Source organism: Portunus trituberculatus, chromosome 33 (assembly GCF_017591435.1).
Source record: "Portunus trituberculatus isolate SZX2019 chromosome 33, ASM1759143v1, whole genome shotgun sequence".
Lineage (NCBI taxonomy): Eukaryota > Metazoa > Arthropoda > Malacostraca > Decapoda > Portunidae > Portunus > Portunus trituberculatus.
Genome location: NC_059287.1, coordinates 10,362,198 through 10,382,434, shown reverse-complemented (window position 1 = coordinate 10,382,434; position 20,237 = coordinate 10,362,198). Strand labels below are relative to the sequence as shown.

The window sequence follows — 20,237 nt, the reverse complement described above, 5'->3', positions numbered from 1 at the left end:
TCGTGTACAAGAGGGAGCAATGATGCAGATATGTATTCATCATACACACATTACACTTGGATGTCTGTTTAGTTTACTAGAAATAATTTACTTTAGTTCCTGAATGAAGAGCAAAAAATAATCTTGTGAATAGGGTTACATTCTGGATTACATTGCCAGCAGTGGGATGGTCTGAGGATGAAATCATGCTGGGTATGTCATATATTCCTGTTAGAGTTTTGCATTAGGTGGTTGATATGAATGGGATGGGTTTTGTTGGGTTGGATGTGGTGTGGCTTGTTCTCTCTCCTCCCTGTGCCTGGTGGTTATGTCTTCATTGTTCATAATTCATGTTACTTGACAACACAAAGTTTAATTTTCTTTATCCTCTTCCATCTTTGTCACTCACAATGTAGCATCACATTTCCTTATCCTCTTTTTCCCTTTCCTCCCTTGCCATCACTGTTTGTAGATGAAGAGAGGAAAAGCTTTAAAATTGTGACAGGAAAAATATTATTTGAGGATAAAATGCAGTGAAACATCAATTCTTTATCTTTAGATAGACAATTAATTGCTATTTACAGGAAATTAAGAGTAAATAATTCTGACTATTTAATGGTTAAGTTCATATGATTAGATAGTTGGGAAGATATTATAACTTTAACTTCACCATGTGTATAGGATGTGTTTAGTGAATGCACTGGTGAGATCTTGGACCAACACAATGCTGGTCATGGAACACCTTTGTTTTGCCACACTGTGCAGAATTATGTACTGACTTTTGATTTTGTATGGTTGCTCAAGACAGGAATTACACTACCTACTCCTTTATCCTTCTTGCTCTTTGTGTTCTTGTTGTTTTTACTTTTGTTCTTTACCTTCTCATAATGTCCTATAATAATCTGAGGTGTCCTGGGCCTCCATCTTAGTATTTTCCATTGTTGTTTTTTTAACTAATATCCATACATTAGCCTTTAATATCTTGTGTGTGCTTGGTGCTTTATGCAGTGCAGCCAGAGTTAGCTTCTGGTGTGATATGTTATGTGATTAGAAAATAATGTGAACAATCTTCTCTTGCAGGTGTTGTGAAGGTCTCATGAAAGAAAACCAAGAGAAGGGAGAGGAAAAGAAATTATCAGAGCCTTGCAGATTTTCACACAGAAAGTGGAATTCACATGTTTTTGATTTATGAAAGTTTGTGTAACATGGAATCTGCTTGGTAAAAAAGAAATATTCTTCCTGAGGAAATTTAAGTGGCTAGACTGTATGTGTGCTGTGTCAATCCCACACTCAGTGATCAGACATAAGATGTCTGCTTGCTGCCAGATAATGGGGATTATCCCAAAGACTGTGGGTGTTCCTGAAGAAAACTTTAATTATGAATTATTTATGCCTTAAAAGATGACATGTTGCCTTCCACTTCCTCCCCAGTAGAGGCTGCACCAACCCCTGTCTCTCCCTCAGGCCCTCTCCCTTGCCAGCCCCAGTATGTAGGTCTCACCAAGGAGGGTGCAGTGAGAGAGGACCATCTGCCACCCCACCTGGCAGAGTTGGGAATGTGCGGTGCTGAGGAGGGGAGTCAGGAGGGGAGGATAACTAATCCCCCACCAGACCTGTGTGCTCGGGATGGCCCCAACTCACAGAGACATGGGAATAGAGCTCAGTGCGTGGAAGAGGCTGTAGGTGGAGCCGCCATTGCTCAAGGTACCTGTGATTATGAATATGCATTAAATGACTCATACTGTGGGGGAGAACGAGTGGACAGCATGGAGGAAGGCACGTGTGGTGTAGCCTCCTCACAGCACTGCCAGGAGGAGGCTCTGCATTGCACTGAGGACATGATGTGCAGCCCTAAAGCCGCTCTTCCAGACCTGTGTGACACCAGTAGTGGAGCAAGAAGCAGAACAAACTACAAGATCACCAGCAACACCATCTCTGTGGAAGACATGCAGTGTGAGGTGCCAGGGGAGGCAGGTGGCAGTCAGGCGCTGGAGGGCTGCCAAGGCACTCACAGGTCTGATAGAGAGAGGGTGTGTGATAGTTATGAAGGTGACATTATGGAGGCTCACAATTCCAATTTGAAAAACAACATTCCCAGAGATGTGTTGGAGGTGGAAGGTGCAATGGAGGGAGAGCCAGTGGTGGCAGACAGTGTTGATGGCATTCCTGTAGAATTAAATGAAAACCTTGAAACCAGAAATGCAGAAAACACAGGTGAGCCTCCCCAGAGCAGCAGTGATGGGGCAGAGACCAGTAACAATTGCATGGACAGTTGTGGCGATGTGAATGATTCTCACAGCCTTGAGATGGCAGTAGGGCCCCTGGAGAACTACCTTATACACGATAACCAGCAGATTTCCCTGGTAGCTTGTGGCATCACACAGTGCGATCCAACCCTGCAGCAGGACGTGGCCGTGGCAGAAGCTTCAGAGACGGGCGACGGCATGAGCTTGATAAAGTACAACCTCCACCACTCCAGCCATCCAATGTATGACAAGTGGCCATGTTACTTCTACATCACTGAAGAACACCTGCCCAACTTTACCATAGACTCCCACGGCAAACATATTGGATCTGTAAGACAGCATCTGTCTTGTTCTGTTCTTGTACATTATTTTAGCATTTTATTTGTTTATTACCTATGTTATATTTTCATTTTCAGGGATATTTCTGTAGCCTGACATGTGGTAGTGCTATCCAGTTGTGTACACATTTGATGTTAGATTTTTCTATACTTGCATCTTGTTTTGGTCTAACAGTCATGGCTTGAGTCAGTATTTGTATGTATCTTAACAAGTACAGTGTGTGTGTGTGTGTGTGTGTATATATATATATATATATATATATATATATATATATATATATATATATATATATATATATATATATATATATATATATATATATATATATATATATATATATATATATATATATATATATATATATATATATATATATATATATATATATATATATATATATATATATATATATATATATATATATATATATATATATATATATATATATATATATATATATATATATACACACACACACACATACATACATACATACATACACTCAACCCTTCGCTATCGTGCCTAATTATTTCATCTATCACTGTGTGATAGTCGAAATTGCAGTAGCCAAAGTAAAGAACCTTTGGTAACAATTCAAATTGACACTAGGACCTCCAAGCTGTCACTTTATGCACAGTTTTTATGCCATATGATAGTATAAAAATGAAGAAATAATGCAGTAGAAGAAAACTTACCTAATGAAGAATTATAATAACAACATAATAAGAGCAATCATAATAACAACAGGAATAAAATGGTTCTTGCTATTGTCAGACTTACCATTTTTTCTGTAGGTGGTGGCCCAAAAGCTCTTGCTGCTGCTGTATTCCCATGTACCGTGGCATAATCAACCATTTGTAGTTTGCAAGAGATTGTGTAGCTCAATCTTTGTCACTACGGCAATGGTGATGATGTGTTTTGTTGTGATTATGAACTGGGTGTTACTTCTCACTGCTAAATGGCATTAGTCAGAGTGGCAATCAGCTGATATTCATAAGCATGCATCACAGCCTCACAGGTCAGATTACTGTAATTTTTCTGACAATTAGTTTTTAAAGTGATAAATCTGGTAATGATGATAATATTAGAAATGAAATAATGATGCATGCAGTTAGGGTAGGTATTGAAAAAAGGTGCAACCTATATGCCATCAAATACAGTACCTCATTGTGGACAATTAAGAGCTAAGGTGGATTGGTAGATTGGCAAAATATGTGAAGAACTATATCTCCATAAAAATATATAGAGAAACTCAACTATCATGTGACATATAAGCTGGATGAGACGCACAATAGCATTAATTTTGTGTGCGATATGGAAATATATATAGCTTTTTAGTTATGTTTGATAGCAGTAAAATGCAATAGCAAAAGGCATGATATCAAAAGGCTTAAGTGTGTGTGTGTATGTGTGTGTGTGTGTGTATATATATATATATATATATATATATATATATATATATATATATATATATATATATATATATATATATATATATATATATATATATATATATATATATATATATATACACACACACACACACACATGTACCTCTTAGAGAAGTGTTCTGTATGTATATATATATATATATATATATGATTTTGTTTTTGAGCCATGTTACAGCATTCAGTTTTGTTTGTATGAACAAGACTTGTCACTAAGAGTAACAAAGAACATTTTGACAAGTTCAGAGTGAATTTTTCCACATTGTATATACTGTATACCTAGTGTTTTGGTTTTGAATTATTATAGGCTGAACAATTCTGCAGGAACTGAGACATACTTTGGGATTATTTTGATCTTTTAATGCCTTTGTCAACATGCATATAATATCAAAACAATAAAATTAAATTGAAAGCTATTATATTGGAAAAAAGTAAAGATTTTAGCTATTAATATTTTGGCATGTGAAAATTGTTGTGGAGTAGACTACACAGAGGGTTTCATAAATATCATCACATAAAAAGATAAGTTACTATTTCATAGGAAGTTACTTCTTGAATCTATAATCAGTAAAGCATAATGAATAGGAACCAAGACTTCACAGTAATGAAAAAGGAAAACTAAAATCAGCCAAATTCATAATACTTATTTTTTATTCTTTGAGAACTTCTGGTGTAGTAACCATGACCTTGAGACATAAGGATGCTGCCACATGCACATCCAACCAGTTATGCACAATTCTTGTTTATCTGTAGTTATTTGCAAATTTGCAATGTAAAGTAATACTTATTCATTACATACATTATAGGATTGTGGAAAGTGTATGTAAAAGTGAGAATGAAAGCTTTAGAAATATATAAAGATAAAATTTTGCATCTCTAGCATGATATAGTGAGCTCTGAGAAAGAGGAAAAAAATCAGAGTCAAAATCATATGGTAGCCACTCTTCCATTCATAGCATGGGAATATTTTATAGATCAAGCGATTTATTTTTCTCATTCTAAGGAGCAAATTAAAAGTATATGAAAAAAAGTGCAGCCTGACAAGCCTCCCACCTCTGACAGCACAAGATTATGGGATAAAATGGAAACATACACATCTTTAATTATGACGTTCAGATGTTTTTCCTTCCCAGATTGTTTAATACTCCCCCTTAATATTTTCAGATGGTCATTATCACATGCTAGCCACTTTCCTGTTTGCATTTAAACTCTAAACATGGATGGTTTTATTTATTGATTTATCTTGCATGTTATTTCTTGCACATATTGCTAAGAGTTCAGTCTAATCAAGTGAAGGGAGAGTTTGAATGTATACACTGTACTTACGTCATTCCATTGTTGTAGTGGCACAGGATTTAAGTCCACCATGCTAGTAGTCTCCCTATAGAACTTGAAAACTATTAGACTGCTGGGAATGAAGCTTAATACTGAAGGGAAAGGCTAAGCATTGGAAGTGCAGCAGATGAACCCACCATGGACCACCATCATGTGTATAGTTTTTTTTATTTGTTTTTTTATATTTTTTTTATGTTTTTGTTTATATAGTTATGTAGGCAGTTGAATAATGAAGGTAGTAGACAAATCTCTGGTTAAACCAGGAATACTTTACATACTTTATTCCTGAGTCAACCTGAGATTTGTTTGTTTACTTCTGATGGCCACTGGATCATTTTTTGTTTTACTCTACAATTCTTCATTGATGCAGCTGATGATGAGAAGTAATCCTGATCTTACTTTGGTGTCCAGCAAGTTTTTTTAGTATTGTCCAGAATATAAGTGTCTTGTAGTAGTGCAAGTATGTGTGACTTTATACTTTTTCAGCTCTTGTTTTTATTTCTTTCTTCAAGCCAGTGACACATAACCATATATATTTAAGTGTAGGTAGAGCCTAAAAGTCTCATGGCAGAACTTAAAAAGTATAATGGTATATTCTTTTGCCTCTACAGAAGATGACACAAGTATGAACTCCCCAGCCTTCCTCACACACATTGCCTCACATTTCAGTACTCTTTGGTTGGCATTCAGTAACACTATAGAAATGGCACTTAATTTATTATGCTTTATATTTCCTCTGTTGTCTCACCCACACTGAATACTTTAATAGTAATACACATGGACAAACTGTAAATAATCATGCAGATGTTTGTATATTCCCCAAATTTATTCCTGAAACAGAATATTTGCATTGTAGTGGTACTTTGGCAGACGTCCTTAATCTGTTCCAGATCTTTGGACTTTTTCCAAACAGGACATACACCAAACAAAATTTTATGAAAAAATTAAGGGAAAATGATTAATTTGTTTCAATGAAAAAGAAAATCTTACTGTATTGTTATTGGCATATTATGTAATACATTGATGTGGTTGTATAAAATAATATGAACACTACTGGATATCAGAATATATATGTACCATATTTGATGGCATATAAGACACATGGGAGTATAAGATACACTTGCATTTCAGCAGGGCATATTTAGGAAAACAGTTTTTATATACTATTTAAGTATGTAATATGTAAAGCAAGCTAGTGGTACAGCTGAACAAAAAGCAAACAGCCACAAAAAATGTGTAGTAATAAGACATAGGAAGTGTGCTATTCATGGAGATGAGGCAAAGGAAGCAGGCTAGTGGCTGAGATCACTAACATACTTGACATGTCACTGAACAAGTCTGCATTTTCGTTTTTAACCTTTCTTTACATTATATTGTTGAAAATATGAAATCACAACCTTGCCTATAAAACAGTTGTGTTAGTCTTTTAGTTAAGGGTGAAGGAAATTTCAAAGATTATATTTATGATAAGCCTCACGATTACCTATAAAATGCAACATTATTTTGGGGGGCATTTTTATAAAAAAAAAGGTGCATTTTATGTACCATCAGTTATGATGAATACAAAAATAATTAGATTAAATGAATAAAGAAAGTTGACAACACTACATGTGGCCAATCATGACTTTGTCTTGAAGGATAAATAAGGGCATGGTGTCTTGGGAGAGGTAAACAGGACCATGGTGATGTGGCTCACTTTTACTTGTACAAGTTTTAGCATGCGAGTTGCATTCCAAGCAAAGCTCGTGTGCCAAGTTGGACCCAAAGTGGACATGTACCGAGGCACCACTGTATTCAGGTTCACCAGTAAAATACTCAGTATGTGATGAAACTGGAAGAAAGAATTTTGTCTGAAAGAAAGAATTTTGTATCAGGATTGTAGCAATACAGAAATTAATTTAATGCCATGGCTGACAGTTCTGGCAGTGTGTATATTTATGTCAATGGTGTGCATAGGAAGGAGAAGCAAAATATTTCAATGATGTCTCTGTGTCACTGCTATGCATTATGCTCTGCCCACTTGCTCTTGTCATGTGCTGTATGACCTCATCTGCCTGCCACTTCTCATTTAATTATCATAACAAAAAGATAATTAAGATTAGATTAAAAGGTACAATTTAATAAGTTTGATGGACACTAGCAAGGTTTTCTTTTTTTTTCCCCTCATTAATTCCTGTATTGACCATCATTCTCTTTATAGTACAATATAAACACTGTAATATAAAGCAAATCTATGTAAGGGATAGTGTGCTTGGTTGTAGTGGCAATTAGTGCAGCTTGGATTGCAATGTTTGGTTTGGTCAGAAGTGTTGTTCTGACAGTGACTCCCCTCAACAGGATACTCCTCCCATGTTCTTCCCCACCCCGTCTGTCAGCCGGCCGGCATCCAACCTGACAGAAGAGGAGCAGGTGAAGATCGCCAAACGGATGGGCCTCATCACTCACCTGCCCTGTGGCATATTTGACGGCACCAAGAAGAGTGGAGAGTGAGTAGTAGTTGTTTTGAAATGTGATTTTTTTCTTGACCGGGCTGATAGAAATTGTAATATACAGTCAACACTTGATTAGCGCGAGTTTTAATAATGCGATTTTGATTTAATGCAACTTGATATTTAAGGAGATGTGATTAGATAACATGATTTATTCAATTTAACGCGGGTTAACTTGACTTGACATCACACGCACCCATGCTGCTTCTGACTACAACCACACTGAGAAGCTCTGGACTTACATGTACATTTTGTATGGGTATTATTTTATTTCTTGACCTAACTACTTGAACAGGTTTTATTTCTTTGTTTTACATTGCTGAGAAATGGTAAGGATAAGTTAGGTTGGGTTAGAATGGGTTGGCATTGGCAGTGTTGAAAACCCTTCCAGTATGTAATAATAGTTTGTTCTGGTGTACATATGAGTGAGAATTACATGCTCTTCTGAGTCCTCCTCTGCCAGATGAAGTTCCAAAGAGAGTAGTTCATGCTGAGGGAAGCGGTATTTCAACAGGAATTCACTATCACTCAGTGCCACTGAGTCAAGGTGATCCTCATGGCATGATCATATACAAATACAAAGATATGATATCCATTATAGCAGGCAATAGAGGGACAGAAACACAAATATTGTGGTGAAAGCAACATACAAGCTAAATAGTACAAGAAGAAGCAGCCGCCACTGATCGGCACATGCTGTTGAAAAGATTTCTTCCCGACGATCATTGTGATGGGACATAATAATGCCTTTGCTTTGTTTTCAGTGTTCCATGCAAGATTTCACCTTGTATATCACAAAATAATCCTTTCATGGTGGTAAGGCTTGTAAAAAGCTAATAAAAAATGTTATGTGAACATAAATTTATATATGAGACCGTAACACCTCAGAAGGTGGTTTTTTTCTCAGTCCTCAGTCCGCAGTCCTCACTCCTCACTCAGTCTGGAGCTAACCACATGGTAAGTGGATTGTTTCTCTGCATTTTCACTTAGTGTCCTATACTATGGCATCCAAGCATCCTTCAACCTCCTCACACGAAAGTGATTCCAAGAAATTAAGGAAGACTGTAACCATTGAAAAGAAGTTGGAAGTGTTAGATCGCCATGCTGGAGGGAAAAGATCTTGGTGATTGTCCATGCAACGGGACTGAGGGAGAGCATGTTGCGTACCATCAGAACTAATAAAATGAGAACGTGTTTTTATTCTTCCCGTGATGTATTAAGATTTTTTTTAAGGTTTGAGTAGCACAATCCCCAAAATAGACAAACTTTCCCAGTGGCTAGGAGCATAACCCCCTCCCCTATTTTCATTGTTTTCTATTGGAAAATTATGTTTGAGCAATTCAAAGCAATTTTAAATAACGTGACGTCTCCAGGAATGTGACCCTCGCGTTAATCGAGTTGACTGTATTTTGAAAAAAAGTAAAAATTCATTGATATAATATGGGAAAACAATGAATGGTTTTAGGATGATTTATTTTACATTTTTTTTATTTTATTCTATAGCATAGGTCTTTGAAAGGGAACAAAACTTATAATTGTGACTATCACCTCAGTCAAGTATTCTTAAAGACTCTGCACACATTAGAGATGTTTTATATTACCACAGAGACTATTACCATATTTAATGGCTCATAAGATGCAGCGTTTCTCCAAAAAAAAATCTCAGGAAATAGGCTTACATGGTATGAGGCCAAGGTTCAGTATTGAGGTAGTGGTTGGTGATCATTCAATGGTAACAGAGGGTCTAAAATCAAACCCCAGACATCTTTGCACATGTAAACAAAGTGTTGATATGTATTACACCACAAAATGACACTCTTTAAAGGTAACAATATATAATAGGTGATATTTATTAGTAATTCTCATAGAATGACACCAGTCAGGAAGAATTTCCATACATCACATGAACTAAAACAAAACATGCGATCAGCAATCTTGATCTTGACACGGGCAAGACTCTCTGCGTTCTTTACAGTGTTACTTCTTAAGGTAAGACGCGCTTTCACACAATTAAAATTGCATCTATCATTAAACATTCTTACCTTACATATATGAAAAAAAAAAAAAAAAAAAAAATATATATATATATATATATATATATATATATATATATATATATATATATATATATATATATATATATATATATAAATGAAAAAAGGAAAATTATGGGAGACTGTAGGACAGTCAGGTACTTGTTTACATTTCACAACAAGATTGGTACATAGGCTGCTAGCAAATATTAAAGTTTTTAAATGCAAAATACTGGAATCTTATAATCATCTAAATGCATGCGAGTCTTCAAATGTCAGGTGAAATCTTTCAGAGCTTGAATCTGCTCATTTACTTTTTTTTTTATTTCAATATCTGCCAAAACTGGGTGTGTCTTATGAGCCCATGCGTCTTATGAGCCCTCAAATACAGTAATTATTTCTTTAGTGGTTCAGTTCTTCACTTGTTGCTAAAGACCCGTGTTAAGTTGTGTTTTGTTATGACCAGGTGTGTGATATGCATGATAGACTTCTCAGTGGGTGACCGGGTGCGGTATCTGCCGTGCATGCACACCTACCACACCGAGTGCATTGACGACTGGCTGATGCGTTCCTTCACCTGTCCCTCCTGCCTTGAGCCCGTCGATGCTGCGCTCCTCAACACTTACGGGACGAGCTAGCGTGTGCCGCCGCTGCCTGGGTGTGTTGTGCTGTCCTTTCTTACTGACTCACTGTTGATATTGGTACTTTACTCTGAGTGTCATGGAACTGGACTGGATGACTCTCTTGAGTTCATATCTATAATGTAAAAAGAAAGCTATATTCTCTAATCACAGATGTTATTACTTTTTGGTTAAATTTGAACCTAAAAAGTATGTATGTAAAATTGTATATTGTATGTAATATACTTAAATTAGAGTTCAGTATTTGGGATTTCTGTGAAACTCATCTGCAGAAAACTGTGTTGATACAGTTTTATGTTTGTCATCTTGGTTGCCTTTTGATGAGTTTTAGAGACAGAGAGCTTAGAAGAAAGTCACACATGAAACCCTGCATGGGAAATTTAACTCTTGGATAATGATTAGTGAAGAAGTCAAGGGTACTTGTGTGTGTGTTAGGCAGCAGAGTGTGGCAAGATGTTTGGGAATGATGTTTTCTTCATTACCATATAAGACTTGACATGGCCATCTTATATAGAAGAATATTTACGGCAACACTATTGAGAATATTTGGCTTTTCTTGAGCTCTAAACAACAACAGACTTGTTCATCTTTTTTTCAAGTTTAAGTGACTGTTTTGCATGCCAGGTTACTTCTTTTTAATGAGATGAAAGTCAGTAGATCATTTACCAAAAAATGGCTTGGATAAAGATCATACGAGTGAGATGCCACAACATCTCACTCTTATTAGCAAATTTGAGTTATTTTTTTTCTTGCCAGGTTCCTTTTCTTAGTGAACAGAAAGACTCTAAATCACCAACCAAGAAATAGCTTGAACAAAGAGGACAACATTTGTTCATCTCACTCATACATTACCAAGAAAATAAACAAGCTAGACAACAAAGACATAGATTTTACTTTGTACAACACTGACATCGGTACATTCCTCACTACTAACTACTGAGAACCGATAAGTTAGGCTACAAAGACCTAAATTTCTTTGTATAACACTGACATTGATATTCTCCTCACTTGAACACTACCAAGAGAACTGATAAACTATACTACAAAGATGTCAGCTTGTAACAAGGACATGCAACATCTTCAGGCCAGCATCACCCCAGCAGCATATCATACTATGGGGAGCAGAGTCAGGCTTTGCAGTCCCGTCTTTCAGTTCATGAAGGAGAGCATTGCCAGAAAGATAATGTTTTCCCTTGACTCTATGAATCTAACTGTAGGTATTTGTTGTACTATAAGTTCCAATAGTTCCTCTCTTCATGGGCATTCAGTTTTGTCCATTGATATATAGTTTAGTTTTAGTCATTGAGATCTGGTACTGGGGAGTGCATAGTATAGCACCTTCATGACTCCCAGGTAATCATTCTTGCAAAGCTGGTTGTGCCTTAGCTTTCTATTAGTATTCCTTTATGACTGCATGGTGTTCCTCAAGGATATTCTTACACTCACAGTTCTTCAAACATATCATCACCTTTACACATTGGCTAAGCCTTCCCTTGACAGCCACTTTGTTTTCCGCCACAGAATTATTCCCTGTGTGTCGCTTTCATTCTCATTGCACCTCATGATCTCAGTTATCTGGTGCTCCTTCCTCTCATTAATCTTACTTTTTACTACCCAGGAAATGCAATAATTGGTCCCTAAAACTGTGAGTCTGAGAGGAATGCAGCCTTCTCATTTGCTTCACTTAAATTATTAACAAGTATTTATGTGATCACAAGTAATGCATTTTTTTATATATATATACATATATATATATATATATATATATATATATATATATATATATATATATATATATATATTCTAGATTGGAAGTAATGTTTTTATCTGATGTGCTTTGTATGTAGTATCGAAAAATAAAATGTATGCTTGTCTAGAAATCGGCTGCAAATAGTTAGATTATATTTCCAAGCTCTTAAGTTGATAGACCACATACTATTCTAACCATCACATAGCAGATGGTCACATACTCAGACATTGTTTTAATCCAGGGAAGTGTCACAACCTTCTCGGATGTTGGTTTTAGTGGTGTCACAAATCACAATCTGGCATTAACTTCTACTGGGGATCCTTGTAACGTCTGGAGCGTTCGTTAAGACACTAATCCTTGTCGTAATATATTTGAACCTAGTCATAAAGTAATGGAATGGATGATGACGAAGATAATGATGATAGTATTGGTTGTTTTTATTCATTCATTTGTTTATTTTTTTCATGTTACTTGAAGCTGTAGAAAGTCAAGTTGTTGAATTTGTTGATTAACCACACACATATCTGGCAGTATTTTGTTTATTTATGAATCCAAGTATGTTTTATGGTAATTAAGGAAACATCATTAAGCATAGGGTGAAGTATTGGGGATGCCTTCTGAGGACCTCTATCATTGTCATTATTCCTATTGATTATTGACTGGAACTATTGGTGCATCCTCATTAGCCTTCATGAAACTATTACTTTGAGTCATGGCTTGAATCTAAGTCACTGTTGTGTGATAATATCCATATTTTCTACTTTATTTTCTCTCTTTTATTTGAGTACCGTAAGATATTGCATAGTCAAATCATATGTTTCAATTCTGTACAGTATCTAGACTAGTTTGTAAGGAAACATCAAGCTTATATTTTGTATGTTGAATTCAGTCAGTTAAAAATCTTAGGTCTTGAATCAAGTTGTAAATTTTCTATATCTGTGTTTTACAAGAATTTGTGTGTTTTTGGGAATTTGGTAGAATTTGGATGATTTCATGGTAAAAAAATAGAGAAGTGTACATTGACATTTCTCTTCAGTGTAATATAATATGTATAGATAAATTTCAGAATTCCTTTATTGTGACATACATATAAAACTTTTCATGCAATTTCATGCAATAAATTTTTAGAATGATAAAGTAATAGATTAAAAGAATTCATAGTTGTGTGAGTCCCAACACCAAGATGTTTGCCAAGAGAACCATAGGAAATGCCTTGTGTGTGGTGGTTGAACCTCAGCTTAACAGAGCCTGTGTGGCACAGAGACAGGGTGTTGTGTTTGACAGCAGGAGGTGGAAATATAAGAAACATTGCTTTGTTTCACTATGATCAGGTATATAGACTTGATAAATAGGAAATAATACACACTAAAGAGATGTTTTCACTTCTTTTAGAGTGCAATGCTGCAAACTGTTCACTTCATCCATAAATAATTCTCAAGCATCATATAAGTGGTGAGAGAGAATCTGTTCAATAATGATACAGTTTAACACTGCTAAATATTTCAGAGGCAGTACCAGCTTGTAGGTGGGAGCCTTGCAATTATTTAAGATTTTAATATCACAATGGATGTAGTATTTGTTTGACCTCATACCACAAGGCACTGCAGTGTGTGCAGCAGAGGCAAGAGTTTACTAAGTCAGTGAAATGTTAGACATGGTGGTGGTGACATGTAGTAAGTGGCAGCTCTATTTATTATTTTTTCTTTCTTTCTTTTAACATAAGCTACAAACCTTCTGTTGAGCTCAGGTTCAACCTCCTCTAGGAGACACATGCAGTGTGTTGGTCACAGGCACATACAGTTATTATGTTCTATGTTCTGTATATATATATATATATATATATATATATATATATATATATATATATATATATATATATATATATATATATATATATATATATATATATATATATATATATATATATAAATAATAACATTGTGATCAAGTTTTTCTCAATCATCTTTCATTGGCAACAAACATATTATGTAGATTAAATGCTGTAAGTAGAACATGGAGTGAGCTAAGTTGCAAACAATATAGCAAGACACTGAAGGAATGGAGAGTGAGGAGTGAAGAGGCTGGTGATGAGCCACTCAGGAGTTCATTCTTGATGTAAGATGAGTGCAGAGTGTCTGGATGTTTGGTGGGTCACAAGGGAAGGGAAATGTGTTGCCCTCAGCATGAACAAGACATTATTTATAAAAAGTAAATGATTGTTTTGGGAATAATGTATTTATGGGGTGAATTATTGCAGTGTTCCTTGAGGCACTAAGACAGGGATGGTCTTCACCACAGGCTTACTGTGCTGTTTATCTTGAATTTCAGAATGGCATTGTACTTTTAAATTTTAAGCACTGAGGTGAACTGAGTAAAAGTATGTGTAGAAGCAGCAGCAACACCAGTCTCCATACACTTTAACACAGTAAATTGTATGTGCCTTAGTGTTGAGTTGTAATTGTACTTGATGGTGGTGATGGTGGTGGTGGTAACAGCGGCTTGGGACAGAATTGTTCAAGAAATTTCACTGTGTTGAGATAATTATTGTGTTGCATTTCGTGATCTTTGTAAAAAATGATGTTGTGGTCCATAGTTACCTGCTAGCCAACCACTTGTTGATTGAAATATTAATTATATTTGGAAAAAATGTTCATTGGAGCACCTGTTCAAAAAATGGATGTCATAGACTTCATGCCAAGTTACAAAACAAACATTCCTGATGTGTATTACATAAACCTGCCAAGTAATTCCAGATCATAAGTTGACAAATTCCAAATTGTTGTGACTTATTTATAGCCTTAGAGAGAGAGAGAGAGAGAGAGAGAGAGAGAGAGAGAGAGAGAATGACGATCAAAACAGATAGACAAAGACAAAGATCAGACATCTTTTTAGTCAAAATTTGCGATCTACTGTATTGCGAAAACCAAAATGTTAAATTAATTCAATGTGTGTGAGAGAGAGAGAGAGAGAGAGAGAGATTTGTCCTTTGCCAAGGTCCATCCATGCCTCACCTGCTCTTAATAATTAGAGATAAAAGTAAAATTGGAAATTTATCCGTACTCTGGGCACTTTAAAGATTCCACAGTGAAGAAAAGGAGTGATTATTTACAGAGTTCATGAAAGAGATTTAGTGATGACACTGCTCTGGATTTTGCTGTGGAGAGAATGCATCTATACATAGCATTGCATCTGAATTGTATGCATAGTATTGACACTGAATTGAGATGCCCTTGAGTTACATACAGCACTGAGTTAAAACCAAAGCTATTTGTTTTCATTGCTTTTATTTCTTTGCTGATAAGAAAGGTTTTTATGTGTCAGAAATGTAGTTACAGGAACAGGTTTTAAGTATGGTGAAAGGTAGAGTTCTTACTTGTACAGTATAGTCTGCAAACATTCTGAAGTGCAGGAGAACTAAGTGGTGAACAAAGGTTTTGGAGTTCTTGATACAAGTTAGACGTAAATGAAGTGGGAAAGTTTGCACAGTGCAGAACTAAGTATGAAATATTGATATCTTCATGTGTAAAAAAAGTAAAATATATGTGAAGAAAAGTGTAGGAGGTAATGTTTTGCTGTTATTGGCAAAACACTAATGTAAGGAAAATATTTGGCTGAGATTTCACAAGCATCAGTTTGTAAATAAGGTTCATTACCATGTAACTCAGAAATGTGGTTTTCATTAATTATGTTCCAGAAACACAATATATATGTAGCTATCAGCAGTTTATAGGCAGTAAATGTTAACTAGGAGACAAGCAGTTACAAGCCATTCAGAATGACTTCCTATGCCTCTCATGTAGACAGGATCACCTTCATGCTCTGTAGCAAATATCATCCCCATCAACTTGCACATCCACTAACATCAATTATTCCATTTGTGTCAGATGAATGATCACACCAAGGTTTTGGTTAATTTTGTATTTTTCCTGTTGATATCGCATTCTCTTATTACTGTTCAGTTCTCTTGCCACTGTACCAGACAACCACAGCTGTTTGATGACTCTCACTAACTTCCCTCTCACCTTAAGTTAATGGTTGAGATGGTACTGGAGGGAGGGGGAGGAGAGTGAATGCACTGAGGTGTGTGGGAATGCCTGCTGCTGTGGTCTGAACCAATCACCTTTCCATACAACCTTTGATGTTTGGCACTCCCTTATTTATCATGATCCAACGAGCCTATCTCCTGCCAATCCTCTGTCACTTCTTGATTATTGTGGCACCTATTGGCTATTGCTTTTAAAGAGTTTATAAATTTGCTTTTGCTCTTTTATATTTGAGTGTTGCCTTGCATTATGTGGTGGAGATTGCAGTGTTGTAGCACAGCAAAGCTCTTGTGTACCATTATAGATTTGACATTTGCTCATGCCAGTCTCCACAGCTAGTGTCTTGGCATAAACAGGCCAGGCAGAGTAGAACATATACATATACTCATTGTCATAGATGCATTTGTTGGGAAATAATGGAGCAGAAGTTAATGAAACATGCCATCTTGTATGGCAAGGGTCAAGTAGCTTTGTTTTTTCTGCCTTTTTATTTTATTTTATTTTATTTTATTTTTTTCTGTCTCCTTCCTGATGGCATTGTTGATGGGACATTATTTGATAAAGACATTTTTTTATGTATGTACATCTTTGATTAGAAAAAAAATGTTTACAAATGTTTCCTATATGGTGTGTAGGCGGCTCATGCAGTCCTGGAGTCATCAGACGCCATCACAAACATTTTTTGGATTGCTTGTTTCAGTCCACACGTGTCTGAGTCGCAGCATGTGTATTTTGTTATGGAGAACTTTGTTTTGCTACTCAGAAAAAGTAAAAAATGCTGCAACTGTTTAAATCAATAAGAAATGTGTCAATTGTTTGTTAAGGGATCAGCAATCTCAATATTTGTGCCTCACACTGATGGTTGCACCTGTGTTGCAGTTCACACTTGTGTCACGAACGATGATTTGCTGTGCTTTGAATTTGAAATCTGTACATTTGCAGCTGAAATTCTTAATGCGACACTCCCAGGTGCATATTAACTGTATAAAAAGAGAGATCTTTTAATTATTTTGCTATACAGTATGGAACTATTTCATCAGTATGTATGATAGTCATAGCTTGTAGTATTGCTAGACAGATTTTTGTATGACAAAATTTTGTATTATCAAGTTACTGTACATTGAAGCCATGAATACGATGTTAGGCAATATAACATGTACAATTAAAATTTTTATTTGGTATAAGAATAGTAAATGGATCAATTATTAGACTGTTTCCATTGTACTTAAGAAAACTTTAAGGTTAATATTTGAACAACCCTTCATAGGTGTGGGTGTTGTGCACGGGCTGTGGCCTGGGGCACAGCGGGGCTTCCTGGCATGGGAGGCACTGTGCTGGGGAAGGTGGTTTCCTCGGAGAGACTCTGCAGGCAGTTGTATTTAATTAGAGTAGAGAACTTGGCATTTCCATCTGCGTAATGTTGCTTTTTCAACCCGGTACTGTATTGAAAGAGGCACATTTGTCCTTGGCTTCATCAACGTCCTGCAGGTAACTGTAGGGTTTATAATTGCCCTATGCCACTGTTTTCTGAAAGGCAAAGTATTTTAGAAGTCTGCTGTTTCATAATGTAGGAATGCAGCTGTGAGGTGAATTATATCCATATATTCCTGCTCATAATTGTTATGATGTTCCGAGTAAATGATTTTAATTGTAGAAGCAGTATTCATGAAATGTCATATGGACAAGTGGCAGAGAAAAATGTACATGAGAATAATGAAAAATCATCATTATCAGCTGTCCACACACCAAGCATTTGCCATCGCTGATCATTCCTATACTCCTGTTTGTAGCAGCACCAGCACCAGCAGCAGCACATGACACCTGGTATAGAAATATGATGTATGATATGATGGTGCTGCAATGTGGCATAAGTTCCAACATCAGCGTTGGTATCCAACCAGCACAGCATAGCAAATCTGCACAGGACTTTCCAATAGTCCACCTGTAAAGCAGACCCAGATCACAAGATGGTGGTCGGTAGAGGTGCACAGGGCGAGGGCGATGCCTTGGTGTGTGGATGTTTGATTTGTGACTCACATACAATGTCAAGCCTTGATACCTTCCTGAGTGAGGTACTGCACATTGTATCTTCCCATTGTTGAATTTCAGGTGGTAAAGACAACAATCTGGATATCTGTTGGCTCATTTGAAGTATATATTCATTATTTTTTTTTTTACCTTTGCAAAATAAATGGACCATCTTAGATACTCAAATTTGAGAGGATATGTTTGCATTTTAGGGGCAGGATATAAAGCCCTGTGACAAGGAGGTGACAATAATTGTTTTGCCAAGTACTAAAATGTGATTAATAATGTAAGGTGTGTCTTGCAGTATTGCATGAATATGTATACTATTCATCAGAAGATATTGCAGCCAGACTTGATCCATAACAATGTGATAATTGCTTGAACTGAGGAACCTGGTTTTCATTTCATACGTTGAGCTTTAATATAGACATTAGCAATCAGTGTTGTAAAGTTGCTAAATTAAGTAAGTAAAGCTCTTAAAACAAACTTATTTGACTGAATTATATGCCTTACTCTTTTCTAGATACTTAACTATCTGTGCCGTTTTCTTGTACTCTGCGTGTGTCTGGTAGGATGAGTAGGAACTAAAGCGTGTTGTCTTATTTGACCAACGTTTTGTATATCAGTAAAGAAGTTGTTTATTTGACGGCAACTTTTTTTGTATTAGTAAAAAGTTGTTTGATTTGACTGCAACTTTTTGTATCCAGATTTATCTAAAGTATTTTCAGTGTGTTTAATCTATTAATTCCATGAGATAATCTATTATATTTCTTTATCTTCCTTGTAACTTGACATATGTCTCTACTGGTATCTCTTGTTATTGAACTGCATATATTAAATTATTTTAAACCTTTCATGATATGTATTTATGCATTCATATCAACACCTTCTCTTGAGAATTTGAAGGGCAAGTATCTGCTGCAGGTCAACATTGTACACCAATGAGACACAACCCTCTGTGAGGCAAGCACTGTTTTTCACTTCTGTGTTAGTTCAGAGTTCATCAAGTGCTTCATTTGAATATGTTTCCATTCAATCTTGTTGCTGCTGTGACTGTTCTCAGCTTGCAGATCTGGATGGATAGATTTTACCTGATTTGTATGTAGATTGTGGTGGTCTCTTATGGAAGTAATTTGTATGTAGATTGTGGTGGTCTCTTATGGAAGTGATTTGTATGTAGATTGTGGTGGTCTCTTATGGAAGTGATTTGGATGTAGATTGTGGTGGTCTCTTATGGAAGTGATTTGGATGTAGATTGTGGTGGTCTCTTATGGAAGTGATTTGGATGTAGATTGTGGTGATCTCTTATGGAAGTGATTTGGATGTAGATTGTGGTGGTCTCTTATGGAAGTGATTTGGATGTAGATTGTGGTGGTCTCTTATGGAAGTGATTTGGATGTAGATTGTGGTGGTCTCTTATGGAAGTGATTTGGATGTAGATTGTGGTGGTCTCTTATGGAAGTGATGGTTAGTGTTCTTTACCATAACATGTGCTATTCTTTTTCTTTGCTACATGTTTATTGTAGCTGAAAACAGTGCTGGACTCAAAGCCTCACCTATGTCCTTTTTTGCATTGTTCAGGTGGTAATGGGGTGCACAAGTATAATATTGAAACTTTCACAGGTGACTTGAGTTTCTATTAACAATGGTGACTGGATCTGACCTTAGCTCAATTGTATGTGAACTTTTGTTTTTGAATCTAATTGGTGGGATAATTTTATCAAGGGACTTTGAGATATTATATTTACATAATACTCACACTTGACAAACTCTTATGTAAACTGTTGCATAATTGAGGACTGTTGTAGGCAAAGGAGAGATCCTTATCACACTTTTTATTTATATGTTATGGCCTGTAGCCTCTGCAGATATACTTAGAAGAGTATGGGAAGTGCTGTTCAGCTTC

At 36.0% G+C, this 20,237-nt stretch overlaps 1 protein-coding gene across 1 annotated transcript; it reads left to right on the top strand.

The window, feature by feature from the left end:
* The first annotated feature begins 1,061 nt into the window (after positions 1 to 1,061).
* LOC123512347 lies at positions 1,062 to 13,325 on the top strand. The gene is made up of 3 exons (XM_045268684.1): positions 1,062 to 2,555; positions 7,685 to 7,833; positions 10,336 to 13,325. The coding sequence occupies exons 1-3, from the start codon at positions 1,386 to 1,388 to the stop codon at positions 10,505 to 10,507; spliced, it is 1,491 nt and encodes a 496-aa protein (XP_045124619.1). The 5' UTR covers positions 1,062 to 1,385; the 3' UTR covers positions 10,508 to 13,325.
* The last annotated feature ends 6,912 nt before the right edge of the window (positions 13,326 to 20,237 follow it).